Raw genomic sequence first — 19,505 nt, forward strand, 5'->3', positions numbered from 1 at the left:
GTTTCATATCTCACAGTGAGGGAAGCTCCAGAAGGCCCTCAGAGCTGGACCTCAGTGTCCAGGCTTGGCGATGCAATAAAAAAGCGATTCAAATGTAGCTTAAAATAAAAATGAATATCTGATGCGATAGACGTGCTGTCTCACCTCTTCAACCACAAATCCAAAGATGCGCCATGGACCACCAGAACAAAGCTTGTGGACCATGCTTACATCATTATGCAAATTATGTTTTCGTTATCTTATTCCACCCCATTTATTTCAGCAGAAAGGAGACACGGTATAAGCGGAAGGGAAGACACAATCAATTGCATACCGTTTGCAGACTGAAAATAACAGCAGCAGCAAATACCAACTGTGTTCACTGGATTTCCATTGGTTTCCGTTCCAGATGTTGGACAAACAAGCGAACACCAGTGATTTCCATTCCTGTTTTTGTTGGACTTATCTGACATCCCTACCTGTAGGTGGCAGCAGCCTAACCTGCTTCATGTCCCCCAAATAACGAGGTGCTTCCTTTCCTGCAGGGATAGGGCCCGGCTGGCACTTGGAGTACATCGATATAGAAGACTCCCTGATGGACAAGATGTTCCGCTTCCAGTGTGATCGCTGGCTGGCGAAGAGCGAAGACGATGGGCAGCTCCTCCGAGAGCTAGCTTGTGCCAATAATGACATCCTGGAACTGAAGGAACGCACCTGTAGGTCTAAATGGGAGATCTGGGCAGTGGAGGGGGAAACTCGTGGTAGCCATTTTATTTAAAATGGAAGTCATGGTAGCCCTCCTCCAACATTTTCCACAGGTGGAAGCTCCATGTGGAGTAGCAGGATTGTGCCACTGGTCATAGAACCATAGAATTGTAGAGTTAGAAGGGACCACAAGGATCATCAACTCTACAATGCAGGAATCTTTTGCCCAACAGGGGGCTTGAACACACAACCATGAGATTAAGAGTCCCATGCTCTACTGACTGAGCTGTTTTCCACTTGACATTGGGCACACCACTGGCACTGCCCAATGAGGGGAATCTTGCACCTAAACAATTGCTCGTGACAGTGGCCTTCGGGGGGCTCGGATTTCATCAGCCCCCTGTGCGATGCCAGAATTCAGTGGCCCCCTGCCTCTTGCTTTCCATTCTACATCATATTTGCAGCACCACTGAGGCTCTGCACCCGGTGCAACTGGTTGCACTCCCCCAAATCTGTCTCTGCTTAAGCAGAGGGTTTCATGCAACCAGCGCCCCTGTGCAATAGGGTGTCCTGTTTTTGTGAAGGTTTACAGAGGGCCCCAGGGACACGGGTGGCACTGTGGGTTAAACCACAGAGCTTAGGGCTTGCCAATCAGAAGGTTGGCGGTTCGAATCCCCGCGACAGGGTGAGCTACCGTTGCTCGGTCCCTGCTCCTGCCAACCTAGCAGTTTGAAAGCACGTCGACGTGCAAGTAGATAAATAGGTACCGCTCCGGCAGGAAGGTAATCACCATTTCCGTGCACTGCTCTGGTTCACCAGAAGCGGCTTAGTCATGCTGGCCACATGACCCGGAAGCTGTATGCCAGCTCCCTCTGCCAATAAAGCAAGATGAGCGCTGCCACCCCAGAGTTGGTCACGACTGGACCTAATGGTCAGGAGTCCCTTTACCTTTACCTTTTACAGAGGGCCCATACCTCAACATCTGCATCAGGGCATGGAAACAGCAAATGTGGGGACCACTTTGGAGCTGGTGAAATCTGGGCCAGTGGTGTTGATGCCCCACTTTGCCCCACTTGTCTGAATAAACAGTATCATGGGCTGTTCTAAAATGTTCCACAGGTACAATTGTTGGTGGGGGGGGGAGTAGAGCTAAGTAACTGTTGCCCACAGCTTTAACACCTGAAAAGAGTTACTAGGTCATGCTGCTAATGAACAAGCATCTTAAAGACTCTTCATTCATCTTATTCTATGTTCATTGTGCACTAGGTGGAAGGTGCAAGGCTAGGGAGCCTGTGGCTATTCAAGTGTTGCTGAACTACAACTCCCATAATCCCTGACTATTGACCATCCTTGGTGGGGCTGATGGGTGTTGTAGTCCTGCAACATCTGGAGAAGGTCACAAGCTCCCCATCCTTCTTTAAGCCAGGAGAAGAAGCCCAGACCTTTCCCCCTTTAGGACCTTTACATGTTGTCAGATATGACGCATGTGAAACAGACACTCTTAATAGCAAACGAAGCCTGCAAGCTCAAATGGCAGCTATGAACTAGGAAGGGCTGAGGTCCTGTGTCTTTCCCCCAATTCACCATAAGCTCTTTTCTGACTTCCAAGCTTACAAGATCGAGACAGTCACGAGCGACCGAGATGACGCAGAGACAAAGGAGAACGTCTCTCTTATTTTCGAGGGGAAGAAGGGACGGTCGAAAGAGTTCCTTCTGGAGAACTCACCCAAAAAAAGGAGATTTTTAAGGTATGTGGGTGGTCTTAATAATATATGGCGACGATGACTGCTGATGGCAATTTTGTTGCAGAAGAGGCATTCCTCTCTGTCTAACAGGAAATTCCTCTTCTAAGAGGTTGCCTTACACTGAATCAGCCTAGTGGTCCATTCATCTTTGCATTGCCTACACTGGCTGGCAGTGGCTTTCCAGGGTTTCAGAGAGGGAATCTCTCCCAGGATCTGCCTGCAGATGCTGCCAGTGGAACCTCCGACCTTCTACATGGAAAGCTTACTGTCAGGCTTCAGGGACTTAGCTTCCTCTCCCCCTTTGGCAGTAGATAAACAGAACAAAGCAAAAAGAGTCTCTTACCGGTTAGAAATTTTAATGATCACAGCAAGAGAACAAAGAATCCATTTCTAGGCATGAAGGTGCTCCCATTTAAGGGTACCACCCACTTCCCCCCTAGTCACCCACGTCACTTCCGTGTCTTGCAACCTGATCTCGCAACCACTTAGCTTTCTGTGCTGCCACTTTATCTGTTCTTCTTGACCTTGGGCTGAGCGGATGGATGCTTTCCAGCGAAAGTGAGCCTGTTAACTTTCTCTCCCACTTCTTCTTCTCCTAACTGTTCACCGCTCAGTTCTTCCCAGCTTCTGTCTTCTGAACTATGTCCCTCTGCAAACCACTGTTCTAATTCTATACTACTTCTCAGCATGGTCCCCGACACTTACACTCTACCACCGAGAGTTGACCCTTCCTCCAATATAATGCCATTGGAGGAAGACGCAGGCTTTTGGTGAAGGGTGAGGTATGGAGGACTGGATTTATATTGTTGCTGCTTCATTTGAATGGAAATTTACATTGGCCTGTTTTAATATTATTGTTTAACTTTCCTCTGGATTTTAAGTATACCCACCCTGGGGACTTCAGGTGAAAGGCAGACTATAAATAACAGAATCAGCATTGTAGAGTTGGAAGGGACCCTGAGGGTCATCTAGTCCAACCCCATGCAATGCAGGAATCACAACTAAAGCATCCATGACAGATGGCCACCCAACCTCTGCTTAGAAATCTCCAAGGAAGGAGAGTCCACAACCTTCCAACCTTGTATGAATTCTGTCCTCTCATCACAACTGTTTCCTGGACTTTCTGATATTAATCAACACTGGGTTTTTGTTTTGTTTTATTACGGGACGGGGTGTTCTCCAGAGGAGCAACAGACGAATTTGAGTTCGCTTCCAAGAATGTCGGCGATATTGCGGCCATCTGTGTTAGTCACTGTCCAAAAGATGGAAAGAAATCAAGTGTGAAAACCGAAGTCTACTGGCATGTTGAGGAGATTATCGTCACGGAGTTGGAACTTTACAACCAGTAAGTGACTTGTAGGAAAGAGCTCCCTAGATCAGACATAGGCAAACTCAGCCCTCCAGATGTTTTGGGACTACAACTCCCATCATCCCTAGCTAACAGGACCCATGATCAGGGTTGAAGGGAGTTGTAGTCCCAGAACATCTAGAGGGCCGAGTTTGCCTACGCCTGATCTAGATGTCTCTGGCATTCACTGATTCCACAAGTGGCAGGGACAACTGGATCTGGTGGTATTTCTGGATAGTTGCAACAAGGTCCATGTCCTGACTATGGTGCCGGGTCAAGTCTACAGTCCCCCTTCCCCCTATAGGGTGGAATGGCTGCTGGCTCCGTTGCTCAGGAGGTAAACCAGATGGAACCAGATGAATGTAGCTCACCAATAGGGTTGTTGGCTTTCCAGATTTGACTGGATGTTTCTTGGTTTTTCCTACTCAGGCATACTACTTATGCATAAGTAGAACATGCAGGTGGGTAGAACAGGGATGATGGCACTAGCTCCAACTTCACCAGTACTTGAGTTGAAAGACAGCCATCTGCAGTGGGATACATGAAATTTTTCCAAATTTGATTTCTCACCCCCCCCCCCCAATTGGTTGGAGAACTGCATTGCAAAATTATTTGAAGAAACGCTAATTTCATATGACATCTGTGTTTCGGTTCACATATTATTTCTAAAATGCTTATTTGAATGTTTGCCTCTAAGCCTATCTTAAATCAAATTTCTTCCCCATCTCCAGTCCCTTCCAAATCTATGCATTCTTGTATGCCATTTGAATTTTTATGCACATTTTAAATGCATATCTGTGCATGTTACTTGGCTGGAGAACCACTTTGCAAAATTCAGAGAAATGTAAATTTTGAAGAAGGGCTGTGCTGGGGTTGGTGAATTGTTTCAGGAAATGAACATTAACTAAGTTGGCCTTTAAATGGGAATTGAACTGAATTTATCCCCATTCCTAAGTACAGGCTGCCATTCTCTGCTACACAGATACAAAAGACCCTTAAGATGTGTCGTAATTCCAAAAAAGGCATGGAAGGCATGGAAATAGCAATTGCTGGGCCATCAACAGGACCTTTATGGTTGTTTTGCATTGGCACCAAAATTGTATTCGAAAGAACAAAACGCTGCCACGTCCACCACTTTTTCTCATGAGCCCGCAACATTACAAGATTTTCTCCCTCCCCTCAAAATTCGCAAAAGGAGAGGTTGCCCCTTTTCACCCATCTTAGCCCCGTATTTTCCATTTTTTGGCTCAGGGTTAGGCAGAACAATGCAAAACATGGAGGCAGCAGACCAAAGAGCCTTCTCCGTAAGAGTCTTTGGGGCTCCCAAGAGCTGTTAATTATTCAATTAGTTAATTTCCCATGAAACCAGCCACACTTCCCTTGTGGTACAACTAGTGTATGCCAACACACAGTTTGGGAATGACTGTATGGGCCCTGGAGCTGAAAGTAAACAAATCCCCATTTTGTCAACAACACACAAAGTGAGATCCCATCTGATCCTACCTTACCCTGAACCTGTCAAAGAACCAACCTATCATGCAACTCACCCTGTTAGAGGTTTGAGAGCAGGTGTGATTATATACCATGCAGAACCAATGTGATGGTGTTTCGCAGCTGTACCAATGAAACTTTTTGAGTTAAAGCACAATCCTTGTTTTAAGAAGATCTGTTGGCACACATAAAATACGATGCCTATTTCCCATTGGGCATCTGGGGGTGCTATCTGAGGTAACCTCTAGGTTGGATTGCTGTGATGTGTTGTATGTGGGGCAGCCCTTGAGGCTCTCCCAGAATCTGCAGCTAGTGAAAAATGTGGCTGCTGGCCCGCTCACTAGAGCAGAATATCGTCATCATACTTTGCCGCTGCTGAAAAATTGTACATGCTGCAAACTGGGAGCAGCATGCCTAAAAGATTGCCTCGTCCCCTACATATCCAGCCTATCACTGCTTTTGGCAAGAGACCGTAGCCTGCAGCTGTCATCTTAGCAGGAAGCTTGCTCCCATTTGTTGTTGGCACCCACCTGTGCTGGTCCCGGGGGGAAGGTTACTGTTACCGTAGTCAAAGTTCAGTCCTGAGTCACTAGCCTGGAATTAGTCCACAAGGTGTGAGGCGAGGTCCGAAGCAGGAAGCCAGACGGGGAACAGGAACACTGGAGGAACAGGACTGGATGCTGGCCGAAACAGCTCTTCAATGATGACGTTGCTCCCGCAACCTGGGACCGGGCTGACTGGCCTTTATCTTCTCTGAGGCCAGGGGCGGTCCCGGCCCCCAGGAGCCCCGCCTCCCCTGGCCTTAAGGCGAGCACTCCTCCTGGGAGAAACCAGTTCCCTTCGCCTCTCTGCCCTAAGCCTCTGCAGTTCAGGAGAGGCTGAAGGGTTACTGGGCCCAGGGGGAGACTCACCTGCAGGCACTGAGTCCTCAAACACCTCTGGGGCCAGAATGGATTCACCTGGTGCCTGCTCCTGAGGATCCGGCCCAGGTGCAGGCTCCTCAGAATCAAGGCCCTGCCCCAGTTCAGCCGGCCCTGGAGGCGGGGACTCCTGTGCCAGCTGGGATTCCTCCGGTTCACTCTCAGAATCGGAATCCCAGGCCAGCACACCACCAGTCTCAGGAGACAATGGAGCATTGTGCCTTTGGAAGTGAAGTCAAACTGTTGGAAGGTTACAGCATCTGCTGTGACTATAGAGACTGGTACGGGATAGACATGTTTTGTTGATGAAGGCATCCAGTTGTGCTGCTGCAGATGCACCACAGTGTTTCTTCTCTCTGTTTTTTTTTTAAATAATATTTATTAAGATTTTCAGAAATACAGAAAGAAAAGATTAAAGTACATTCAAAGCCTTATTTTCATACACCCACTTTCCGGGACTCCCTCTTTCCCCCACCCCTACCATATTCCCCTATCGTATTGTTGGCTCCACAAGCTCTCAGTTCTAATTAAAACTTAGTTTGTTTAAACCATTAGTCGAATTTAAGTTTAAATTTGTACAATCCCCATCAATACCCTTACTAACAAAACAAAAGTTCTTTCCCCAGGGCCCACCCCCTTTCCATTCCACAATTTCCCTTTTTTTTATTGATAAAGACACCCCACACAATAAAAATATAAGAAAATAAGAAATAGAAAATATAGTAAGTAAAAGAAAACCAATTCAGAAAATAGTTGACAAGCCTTTGGATTCTATTTCTCCCCCCCCCCCCCGTCCCCGGTTTAGTTTCCCCCTGATCACCAATCCATGTTGTCTGCCTGGAATTTTTAAAGTCCATAAATCACATTTTTCCCCCAACTCCTTGCTGGCTTTTTCTTTTTATAATTATTTTTAAAATTATTTTTAAACCATTTAGCATCAAATCTTTAATAACACTCCCCCTATTGTTCTTTCCAAGTTGTAGTCCAGTTTCCTCTTGTTCCGCTGCTAAAACGTTCTAGTTCAGAAATTTAGTAAGTCTGCAGGGGTTATTGTTATTCAGGAACAAAAACTTGCGTTCAGTCCCTTCCTTTCTTCAATAGAAAATTCTATTGTCTCCTTTAGCTGAACACCCTGTAGACACAATATTGTTTCCGTTTTGCAGCTTTCCCAGAAGATAACCAGTCCTGTAAAATTCCGATGGTATTTTTCCACTTACGACCTTCTTTGTAACGTCCCGAAGCTCCTCTAGGGGGATTATTGTAACTTTGTTTTCTCTAGTCCAAAAGTCCGATTGTCATCCATGTTTTCGCCATTTTGTATCCAAATTTTAACAGGTTGTAACTAATTGTAACAAAATTTAACCAGCAAAGTCCTCGTATTAAAGTCCTCTTTGAATTTCCGACTTTGACAGCTACTTTGACAGCTGTCAAAATCTCCTTCGCTTTTCGCCAGGCTCTCTCCTCAATCACCCCGGTTCCCAGGGGGGGGGGTTACGTTTTCCTTCTCCCTCAATTCTTCCTCCAGCACAGTTCTTGTAATTTCCCATCGTGGAATTCTTAATTTTTTTCAGCAATACAATTCTTTTTGGACCTTGGTTTCCCAGTCCTTGTTTTGGAAGGTTTACAGTAGGGAGGGGGACTGACTTCCTTTTTGGATCCCCCCCCCCCCCGCTCGTATCAAATCCGAAAAAAAATTCTTTTTTTCTCCTTTTAAACCCGGTTTCCAAATTACTCACGGGTTATTGTTGAAAGTCCGAATTCTCTTTGGAAGAAGTCAGCGCTCTCCGCCGAATGGCATGCGGCTTCGCTCGGCAGGGATAGCGGAGGACTCAAAGCACCACGCTTCTCCCTGGTACCCGATCCGTAGCCTTTAAAAAGGCTCCTTCACGAGTCGGGAGGGCGCTAGCGGTGCCAGCTGAGTCTCCATGTCCACGGCCTCCGTGGCCGTGGTTTTTAAGGGTCTCCGCATCGCCGGTGCGGTAGGACCCAGCTCCTGCCGAGCAGGCTCCCTCCGGAGCTCGGAGGGAGCCCGCCATTCGGCGATGGCGCCAACCCGGAAGTCCCCAGTGTTTCTTCTCTCTGAGCTCCTCCCAGTGGTCGTTCCTCCTCTGGTCCACTGCCATGGATGCATGACCTGTGTGTCTCCAAATACAGTACAGTGGACACTTGGGTTGTGAACATGATCCATGCAGGATGCACGTTCGCAACCTTCAGCGTTCACAACCCTCAGCGGCATGTCTGCACACATGCGGGTCACGATTCAGTGCTTCTGCGCATGCGCAAAGCACAATTTAGTCTTCTGTGCATGCGCGACCACCGAAACCCGGAAGTAACCCGTTCCGGTACTTCCGGGTTTCGGCGGTCTGTAACCCAAAAAAATGCAACCTGAAGCATCTGTAAGCTGACTGTACTGTGGTCCTCTGCAAGGAATTCCCACACAGCGGGGTCGATGTTGCCAGCCTTCATGTCATCTTTGTAGCAAAGAGTTGGTATGCCAGTTCATTCCCCACAGTGTCAGAACAGGGCCTTTTGTGTGGTGGCATCACGCCTTTGAAAGTCCCTCCCATTGCATACTGAACAGTCGCCTTCTCTGTTGCCTTTTTGGCACCTGCGAAAAATGTTCCTCTTTCAACAAGCTTTTGAAATAGATATCTTTATCCCAGTTGGTATCTGTGCTGGATGTGAATGGATTTTTACACATGTGCTGTTGCTGTTATATTCTCTATCTATCTAGCTACATGGGATTTTTTTAAAAAAAAGTTTATTTTATATCTGCAATTGTTTTAACAGTTTTTATATACGCTACTTTTTTGCATATGGTATTACACTGTAGATCACTTTGAGACACCTCGTGGGAAGGGATTCATAAATGAAATAAATAATCATCGTCATCTGAGATTGGGGTTGGGGAAATGGATGGGGCAGAGATTGCAACTTTTCAGAAGCAGGGCAGAGGGGAATAGGCTACACATCCAATTAAATGGATTTCTGTGCCTGGTATGCTTATGGAAGTGTGCCAGCCAAAGGAATTTAAACAAAAGGAGGATAACAAAACATTCAATCAAATGGGATTTAGCAAAGCCAACAAAATAGTTGTTATGGAAAGTGTGCCTTCTCTCTCCCAAGAAAAATAAGCTCCCTGCAGCGAAATATTTGGTCAGAAAAGGTAAGCCATTAATCGTCCCAGGTACAAAGCTCTGTTCTGTTCCTTTTGGCAGGTATTTCTTCAGGTGCAATGCGAAAATACCACTCTGCAGGAAAAGGGGCGACCAAAAGGTCTTTGAGTGTGCCAAGGTGATCGAGAGCTTTGCCAGCAAAGCTCGGAGTTTGGTGCCAGTCAAATATGAGGTCATTGTTGTGACAGGGTTTGAGAAGGGGTCTGGCACAGACGCCAACGTCCTCATCACCATATTTGGAGTGAACGGGGACTCCGGCAAGCGGGCGCTCAAACAAAAGTGCCGCAACCTCTTTGAGCGGGGCAATACCGACCGGTTCTACTTGGAGATCCTTGAGCTTGGGGAGCTGAAAAAAGTCCGCATTGAGCACGACAGCACCGGGATCTCGTGCGGATGGCTGGTGGAACGGGTGGAGATCACCAACTCTGCTACAGGCGTGACCACAAATTTCCCCTGCGGGAAGTGGCTGGATCAGAATCGAGGTGATGGGTTAACCTACAGAGAGCTGTTTCCAAGGAATTAATGGCAACCTTAAATGTACATTTTTTCTTGAAATCCTTAAACCTGGCTGGGCAATGGCGTTTCCCAGTCTGGGTCCCTGTTCCTGTTCTTCCCCCATCTTAAACAGAATGTCAAAACAAACCCATTTTTGTTTACCATGTAAATTTAAACCAACCAGTTTCCTTTCAATGGGCTTACAGGCTTCCGCTACAGAATATTGGCAGTTTACCCCTATTTTGTAAAAATATATGCCTCTTCGGTAAAATTTTCATTGCACTTAAAACTTCTTTTCTCCTTGTTTAATCATTTCAGAGCAATCTACAAAAAACGTTAATGCGCAGTTCATTTGTCATTATAGTGCCTGTTTGCTGGAAAACCTTTACTAAAATTCCTTTAAAATGCTGTGTTTTAACATTTTTAATTATTGCTGTTATTTGATTTATCCTTTTTTTAATTAAAAAAAAGAAAAAAAACACTTTAACAAAAAGCAACTTACATGAAAAACAGAAGGCGCCTTTCTCTGATTAAAAACATTTCCAGTGTGTGTGATGGAGCCATTTTAACTTCGCCTGATTATATGCTGGTACTTAAGCATGAATAAAGTTGACTTTAAAAATATTGTTGGGTTTTATTGTAGGCATAAATAAATCCTGTATGATGAGCTGGTCACCCCCATCCAAAGTTCTGAAAATGCCAACCTAGGATTGGTTGCCTCTAATTAGGTGAATAGGGATGTTCTTGCAGCTGGAATAATGTTGGTCATCTCCTGCCCATCTAGGAGCTAAACCTCTGAATGATGGAGTGCATGCTTTGGATATGAAAGATTCAAGGTTCAATTCCCAGGCTGTTGATGTAAGTCAGGGATGGGGAACCTGTGTCCTTTCAAATATTGTTGAACTACAGCCCCTATCATCCCTGACAATTGTCCAGCTGATGGGAGTTGGAGTCCAACAATTTCTTGAAGGCCACAGGTTGCTCACAAGATGAGTCATAGAATCATAGTACTATGTATACAACTTTACATACAAACACCAGAGCATCATATATACTCCATATATTTCCCCTTAGGTTTGGTAGGGCAGAAGGAAGAGAGAGCAACAGAAGGTGGAACAATGCTCTATTTGCCCTGATTGAGCAGCATCCATTGCTTGTGGGTCTCAGCTGCATGAAGTGGGGGTACCCAAGGACACCCCACCAACACAAAACCCTCCCTGCAGAAGTAGAGTACAGTAGGACCTCTACTTACAACCGCCTCCACTTGCAGACACTCCAAGTTGCAACCACGGCAAACCCGGAAGTAACTGGCGGGTTGGCCGCCCTTCGTGCATGCACAGGAGCGGCAATCGCCGTTCGCGCCTGCGCAGAAGCGGGCAATCACCGCCCGCGCCTGTGCACACAGCACCTCTCCCAGCGACCCGTTTCACCATAAGGACGGGCCTCCGGAACGGATTGTGGTCGTGAGTAGAGGTTCCACTGTATCCCAATCAAGGGAAGTAATAGTACAGCTTCATTATGCTTTGGTCAGACCCCCACCTGGAGTCTTATGTCCAGTTCTGGGTACCACAATTTAAGGAGGACATTGACAAGATGGAATGCATGCAGTGGAGGGCAACCAAGACGATCAAGGGTCTGGAAACCAAGCCTTATGAAGAACAGTTGAAGGAGTTGGGTATATTTAGCCTGGAGAAGAGAAGGCTGAGAGGTGATATGATAGCTGAAGGAGCAAGCTTGTTTTCTGCTGCTCCTATGGGTAGGATCCTGAACCATCAGGCACAAATTACAGGAATGATGATTCCAACTAAAGAGGGAGAACTTCCTGATGGTGAGAGATGTTCGACTGCGGAATGGACTCCAACTGAAGGTGGTGGGCTCTCCTTTGCTGGAGGTTTTTAAACAGAGGTTTGGCGGCCAGTTCTCTGGGATTTTTTAGCTGTGATTCCTGCATTGCAGGAGTCAATGCAAAGTGTGTTCAAACCAAAGCTGAGGCTCCTTGCAGAGACCCAACAGGAGACCCTGACCAAAGCAACTCACACAAAAATGCCTCCATCCTCCTTTCCCTTTCTGCCGCGTTCAACTTTTGACACCCAACCCCCACCAGAGGCCCGTTCCCGTTGCTACAACAATTGACGCTACAGGCGTAATAAGATTCCCGCTGAACTTTTCCAATGGGAGGATTTACATATATTTCTCTAAAATGAATGCATTCTTGGCAAAGGGAGCTGGGGAGCTGTCAGCTGGTCAGGCATGGAGAGCTCGTTTGCTGCAGTGACTTCCTCGTTTGCTAACGCGCTCGCTCCTCGGTCAATTCCATACTACAGAAACCCAAATTAAATTGGTGCGGCTGCAAGAGCTGAGAATGGCAGGCGTGGTTTTGCCACCGTAACGCCGGTGATGTCTGCCAAACTTTAGATGCTGTCCTTTAAAGGTCTGCTGCTGTTTTCTTTCTCGCAACTGCCTCTTGCCTTCGCCTAATGGCAGCATTTTAGCTCCACAGACTACCTACGAGATTAGTTAGGTAACAGGCCAGTTACCCTAAGGCTCTCCTTTTTATTCATCTTTTCCTTGGGGACTAATACATCTCCTTGGAGATATCTGCAAACAACAGGATTTAAAATGAGTTTAGCAGAATAAAGCTTCACAAAGACACCTGGAAACTCTATATTTTGTGCAGGGTAATGTGAGCTGGGGCACACAGGTGGCGCTGTGGGTTAAACCACAGAGCCTAGGGCTTGCCAATCAGAAGGTTGGCGGTTCGAATCCCCACGATGGGGTGAGCTCCTGTTGCTCAGTCCCTGCTCCTGCCAACCTAGCAGTTCAAAAGCACAAAAGTGCAAGTAGATAAATAGGTACCGCTCCAGCGGGAAGATAAACGGCATTTCCTTGCTCTGCTCTGGTTCGCCAGAAGTGGCTTAGTCATGCTGGCCACATGACCCGGAAGCTGTACGCCAGCTCCCTCGGCCAATAAAGTGAGATGAGCGCTGCAACCCCAGAGTCATCCACAACTGGACCTAACGGTCAGGGGTACCTTTACCTTTAATGTGAGCTGGACATCTGAAACAGGGATTTTGCAACCCCTTACTGTGACCATAAATTGATAGAGCTGGAAAGGACCTCGAGGGTCATTCAGTTGAACCCCCTGCAATGCAGGAATCTCAAATGACAGATGGCCATCCAACCTCTGCTTAAAAAATCTCCAAGGAAGGAGAGTCCATCACCTCCCAAGGGAGACAAATATATTGAGGAGAGAGCTGACAATGGCTGCTGACCATGAGAGTTGTGCTTTACCTTCTGAGTTGGAAGCAGAAATCCTTCTGGATACCATTTGCTGGGAACAGCAGAAGAGAAGTTGCTCTTGTGCTTGTGTTCTGATCACCGCTTTCCACAGGCCACTGTGAGAACAGGATGCTGGACGAAATGGACCACTGGCCTGATCCTGCAGGCTCTTCTTATGTATACACACACACAGGGCTAGCTGCACCCCTGCTCGCTACACCTGCCTCCCCAACTCTCCTTCTCCCATACCTGCCCACCCCTCCTCACTTTACGCCTCACCCAGTCCCTCACACCTCCCCTCACAACTCAACCGAAGCTCCTTTACCACACAGCTTGTCCTCAAACCAGTCCCCCCTCCCAGCAGTTCACCCCAACAGCGGTTTGCCAAAAAACTCCCCAACATATCCACAATGGACAGGACACCATTTGTCCTTCTGTCTCGGTTCCTTTCTCCTCCCCGGCAGTTTGGCCTCTCCAAATTTGCACAGCCGCCCTTTAAACATGTTCACATTTCATTCAATGCCAGGATTGGACACTCACTTCCCATCCATTCTGAGGAGAGGAGTTCTGCAACGAGCTTCTATCTGTGATCCAGTCTGGTGGTGGCTGAGGTAAAAGTCTTTTCCTCATTGCTGTAAGAGCCTCTTCTCTGTTTTTCCCATTGGCTCATGTTGGGGACCAGTGCCAGATTTACATATAAGCTAAACAAGCTATAGCTTAGGGTCCCACTCTCTTGGGGGGGCCCCCAAATTAAAGGGAAAAAACCTGGATGTACATTTCCAAAATATAAGATTAAAAAAACACAAATAATATAAAACCTACATACAGCAATGAAGGGACGTGGGTGTTGCTGTGGGTTAAACCACAGAGCCTAGGGGTTGTCAATCAGAAGGTCGGCGGTTTGAATCCCTGCGACGGGGTGAGCTCCCGTTGCTCAGTCCCTGCTCCTGCCAACCTAGCAGTTCGAAAGCACGTCAAAGTGCAAGTAGATAAATAAGTACCGCTCTGGTGGGAAGGTAAACGGCATTTCCATGTGCTGCTCTGGTTCGCCAGAAGTGGCTTGGTCATGCTGGCCATGTGACCCGGAAGCTGTACGTCGGCTCTCTCAACCAATAAAGCAAGATGAGCGCTGCAACCCCAGAGTCGTCTGCGACTGGACCTAACGGTCAGGGGTCCCTTTACCTTTACATACAGCAACAGTGCTTTGTGTTGTGTAGGCTCCTGTGATGTAAGTAATAGGCCCCGCCTGCTAGCCTGCTCCCTAAAATATCACTGGTTTGCTCATTTCTATATATATGGTGCCTACATTCTGCTTGTTTTGTTATGTGCAAATGGGTTTAGATATCTATTAGGTCCATAAATGACCATATAGCATGTATTCAACACCAAAAAAGCGACAATTTGTTGTTGACAAAGGACAGCTGGACATATAAAGGGCCCCATGACCTTCAGTAGCTTAGGGTCTCATCAAACCTAAATCCGACCCTGGTGGGGGCATCCCAGCCCCACCTTGTGTTCCTGTCTCTTTTTCTGCTCTTTTGGATGTTGCAGTTATACCACAGCAGCCATTTTGCATTACGCCACATCCCGATGGCACCCATTTTGTGATATGCCAAAACCTCCCACAGCAGCCCTTTTGCAGTTGCCACCCCCAGAACTTTCTCAAAACTCCACTGACCCGAAAAGGTAGTTCAGTCCCTTGTTTGTTTGTTCCAGACTCTGCTAGAAACAGTGAGACCCAGTGCTTTAACAAACCCAGCTCCCACAACCCACCCAGTGCTCCCTTCCCAGCCAATCACGATGCCATCGCGTATTCCAGGGAAGTAGTTAGCAATGCAATTCATTTTATTAGTTATAAATAAAGTACAAAAAAATCCACCAAAAGTGAATCTAAGCATTTACACAATTTCTAATGTCTCTTGGATTTCCACCCCCCCCTCCCAAAATGCACTATTGCTTTAATATTAATAATAAATATTTTTTTTCTAGCTTTCTCCTATAAAATAGTCTATGTAGCAAAATGTTGCACAGCACAACAGAACAGCAGTAGGAATAAAAAAAAAAAGTGGATGATCCATTCACTTTCTTCTGCCATTAAGGGGAAAAAACTGTGTGATCGTGCTGCCCTGGTGGGCTTTTTTTTACAAAAACAAAGGTTCCCTTGTTGCCATAGCTGGTGCAGGTTAGGAAAATCCTGGAGAGGTCAGCCATCCATAATCACACTCAATCATAATATTCCCTTATTAACGCTTGCCCTTACCGTTCTGCTCCAGTAAGGTTGCATGCATGTTGCATGTATGTACAGTGGTACCTCGGGTTAAGTACTTAATTCGTTCTGGAGGTCCGTACTTAACCTGAAACTGTTCTTAACCTGAAGCACCACTTTAGCTAATGGGGCCTCCCACTGCCGCCGCACCGCTGCTGTTCTGTTCTCTGTTCTCATCCTGAAGCAAAGTTCTTAACCTCAAGCACTATTTCTAGGTTAGAGGAGTGTGTAACCTGAAGCGTATGTAACCTGAAGCATATGTAACCCAAGGTACCACTGTACAAATCAGTGCAAGGACCTGGAAGAGGGAGTGGGACCCCACTTAAGACGTGAAGCAAATTTTGCTTCCACCCCATCCCATGACTGGGGATACCACTTTCAGCAGACAAGTTACATACCCACCAACTGTCCTAGAAAAACCAGGACATTCCTTTTCCTTCTACGAGGGCACAGCAGCCCTTGGGACACCTTACTCTCACGAGATTTTGAGCCAAGATCTCAAATCTGTATCTCACACGGCACCCCAAAATGTGAATTTTGGGGGGCACCGTGGCTGAACAAGCACTTTTCCAGGCCCACGATCTTGTGTGGGTCCCTTGGAGCGTACGAGGTTGGAATACACATGGGAAACTGTTGTTGGTTATTTCTGAACATGCACGCAATGGCAATCGTGAAGAGACCTTCTGGACTTTACCATCACCAGTGGTGATGCAGGTACTGTGTATTAAGCGATCGTCGTTGCTCCAAGGAATTTACCTGCTAAGATATCGGGGACTAGCACATCTCTCCAGCTGGGATGAAGCACCTCTCCAGGTGATTCTTTCCTTAAGATGCACCAGCCTGGGGTTTGCTTGTAATGTTTGGGAGATTTGAGACTGGTTTGCGCGTTATCTGGGTGGGTGGGACTGGGATGCAGCTCAGAGACACCCTTTCCAACCACATGGCGAACCTTTAGTGGGCAGCCTTTCCATGAGTAAGCCTTGCTTGTGTGATATACACACCCCTTTTATGGAGCTGGAGGATCACACTGGCAAGGCCTAGTCAGGTAGCCAAAAAATGCAAGGCAAACATAGCTGAAACTAGAGCATAGTTTCCACAAAGGACTTTGAGCATGGCGAGGGCTGGGTGGTGCAGAGCCCAGGGCTTGCTCTCTCTAGTGCCACAGTTCCCCATGGCTAAATGTACACCCAGCCACCGTCGTACATGCATCAGCTTTTGTGGGCATGCTTTGTTTCTGCATAAATCCCCAAGGGAAAGAAGACCCCTTTTTTTGGCATTTCACCCAAAGCTTTCAGAAAAGGGAGACATTCCTTCTGTTTGGTTTTTGAGGGTGGCAATTTTCCCTCAACACACACACACACACACACACACACACACACACACAAAGGCAGAAGCGAGTGGATCATCGCAATTTGATCATGAGTGCAAATAATATTCATATATATCTATATATTTATATATCTATATATGTTTTAAATGTGTGTATGTGTGTTTTTGTGTGTGCTAAAACACGGCCACTATATTGCAGATTTTCCACTATGTCACAGCATACAGAATCAAAGTTTTGCATTTTTTTTTTTTGTATGGAATGTCTCCAAGGTAACAGCACCACAAATAATACAGTTTGTCATCACACACCCTGAATATTTTTTTTGTTTTTGTTTTTGAAACGATAAATGTGCCCCGCCCATTTTATCATTTATTTTTTTAAAATTATTATTCTTTGAAAGTACCGACGCATGCAAAGCATTCCATTCCCAGAAATTATGCCAAAAAAATATTATGAGGTAATAGAGGAGCAATTAAAAAAATTAGTATTCATTTCTAAATAAATAAATTATAATTAAAAATGCAAAAGAACAAACAACCCAACTATAAAAATAATTAAATAAGAACCCACAATATCTACAAGTTAGTCATAAATTATGATTGTTAAATATAAGGCATTTAAACTCACAAAACCCTGTAAACTATCAATGTGGTTTTTTGTGTGTGTTTCTAGAGATTTCTTTTTGAAAGGTCATTCAATGTCCTCATTCGCACAAGACTAACTGCAAAGCCACTGAACGTCATCTAATGCAGTTCTGGCAGTTCACATGCATTCGCTTGTACAAGTCGCCGTCCCTCACCCATTCACTCCAAATAATAATAATAATAATAATATTTTTTTAAAAAAACCAATGAGGGTTTGGTGCTTTGCTTCACCATTTTTTTTTAAACTGTGCTTATTATTCATTAGGCAAATAATGTATGTATATATATTAATACTTTCGCATAGGCTTTTAAGCACTTGGATTGGAAGCTCTTGCTCCCCCTCCCCCACAAAGAATGGTTGCTTTTCAGACAGGGCTAAAAAAGAGCCCCTTTTCCTCCCCATTAAAAATATTTCCCAAGTAAGAGTTTGGCTATGTCAAGTTCTAAGCACTTTCTGCAAGACACAAAGGGTCAAACTAGTTGCGACATCAAATGCATCTAACTGCAGGTTTTGAAGAATGCAAATAGCATCAGTTGGGGGTTGCTGCTGTTAATTACTGGGATTGCAGCTGGCAGAGGGCATTTAACCCTTTGGAAAACGTCTCCTCTGAAGGTGGCACTAATTCTCATTCCATTCTTGCTGTGATCTCCATAAAGCCCCACGAGTTTTGTAGGCCCCAGAATGAGATGGTCTAGCAGGTCTCCATAGTTGTCCCATAAAAGGCAGAAGCAAGGGAGACCCCCAACTGGCTGAGTCACTGGGGTGGTGGGTGCCTTCTTCCCTAGAAGCAGTGCTCTGGACAGGAACTCCAAGGAGGACTCGGAATCAACACTTGCCACTTTCAAACCAATGGCTCCCACGAAGAAAACAGAACAAGCACAAAGATGGCGGCTCTCCTTCTCGGTAGACCTCTTCAATAGACCTCTGTCCTGGGAGGTGGCAACCCAGCCAAATACTGATGCTGGAGCAGCTACGTTCTGGAACAAGCATAACCAGGATCATTGCAGATAGCACAGCACAAATGAAGAACTAGGGTCCCCTGAGGTCAATTCTTCTTCCCGTGCTTAGCAGTTTGAAGGGAGGAGTGGGTGCCATTTCTGAGTGGAAGCACCCTAGACATAAAAATATGCCAACTCTTTTGGAAAGAATCAGGATGAAAGTTGTTAATAGATTGTGAAGCTCAATCCCAGCATTGTCAGTCATGAAAAAAGCTGTTGGTTGCCCATCTATGTAAATCAAGAACCATCTCTGGAAGAAAACCATGTTGCAAGCTGCCCCATTGTTGAAGTTCGGCCAACTTTTCTCTCTATATTTGCTTAGAACTTGACACAACCAAAACCCCTGTCCCATTACCAATATCCCATATCACTCTTGTTTTTTGCTTGCTATTATTAATTACTATGATTATTAAATGCTATTAACAGTATAATCTGCTGCTGCTGGAAGTAGGCCCAAGACATATTGTTGGGCAATGTTTTCTATTTGTTTGTTTTTAGTCCCAAGGCACTCAGCTCTTCTTGACTTTGGGCTTCAACCCTAAAGTTTAGCAAAGCAAATTGGAAGATGGCTACCGATTTCTAGCGCCACCTTCCGGCAAAAGTAAGCGACCCTTGGATTTTTTTTCCTCGCAAAGAGGGTTTTTAATTGTTTTGAGAGAAAATGAATGGTTGCCTGTTCTTCCCTCAGAAGACAAGAAAGATCGTCTGAAGTGAATCTTTCCAAACTTGGCCTCCTCTGGCTGCCACTGAGCAATCTCTTCCTCTGTTCGTAGCAAAGCAAAACGGGGATAGTTGAGGAATCCTAGGGTTGTATCCTATGTCACACCAGCAGGGTTCCTCTGCGCAACAAGAATTTCATTTCCTCGTCTCCCTGTGGGCCCCTGCAATAGCTTTGGTTGGGTCCCCCAATCCTCCAGAGCTGTTTTTAAGGGCACAAAGGGAGAGGAAGTTTTGTTATGTGCACAGAAGTTCCTGGAACTGGCAGAGTTGCATCACTGAACACAGCCTGTTCATTTAAGCAGACATGTCTGGTTAAGAAAACCATTCATAGAATCATAGAGGGAACCCAAAGTCTCATCCAGTTCAACACCCTGCAATGCATTCTCACTCGCATCTTGGGATCAACTC

General features: G+C 46.0%; 1 protein-coding gene across 5 annotated transcripts in view; it reads left to right on the plus strand.

Moving 5' to 3' along the window:
* LOXHD1 (lipoxygenase homology PLAT domains 1) overlaps positions 1-11,016 on the plus strand; it is a 195,364-nt gene extending 184,348 nt beyond the window's left edge. For 4 of the 5 annotated variants that reach the window (XM_083702543.1, XM_083702545.1, XM_083702546.1 and 1 more), the window contains 4 exons: positions 525-695; positions 2,294-2,432; positions 3,613-3,774; positions 9,407-11,016. In XM_083702543.1, the coding sequence (XP_083558669.1) occupies positions 525-695; positions 2,294-2,432; positions 3,613-3,774; positions 9,407-9,887 (953 nt within the window). In that variant the 3' untranslated portion in view covers positions 9,888-11,016. The remainder of the gene's footprint in view (positions 1-524; positions 696-2,293; positions 2,433-3,612; positions 3,775-9,406) is intronic. The other variant, XR_014556163.1, reaches the window with a different exon arrangement.
* Positions 11,017-19,505: the final 8,489 nt, after the last annotated feature.

The sequence above is a fragment of the Podarcis gaigeae genome, assembly GCF_964106915.1.
Source record: "Podarcis gaigeae genome assembly, chromosome: 11".
Taxonomy (NCBI): domain Eukaryota; kingdom Metazoa; phylum Chordata; class Lepidosauria; order Squamata; family Lacertidae; genus Podarcis; species Podarcis gaigeae.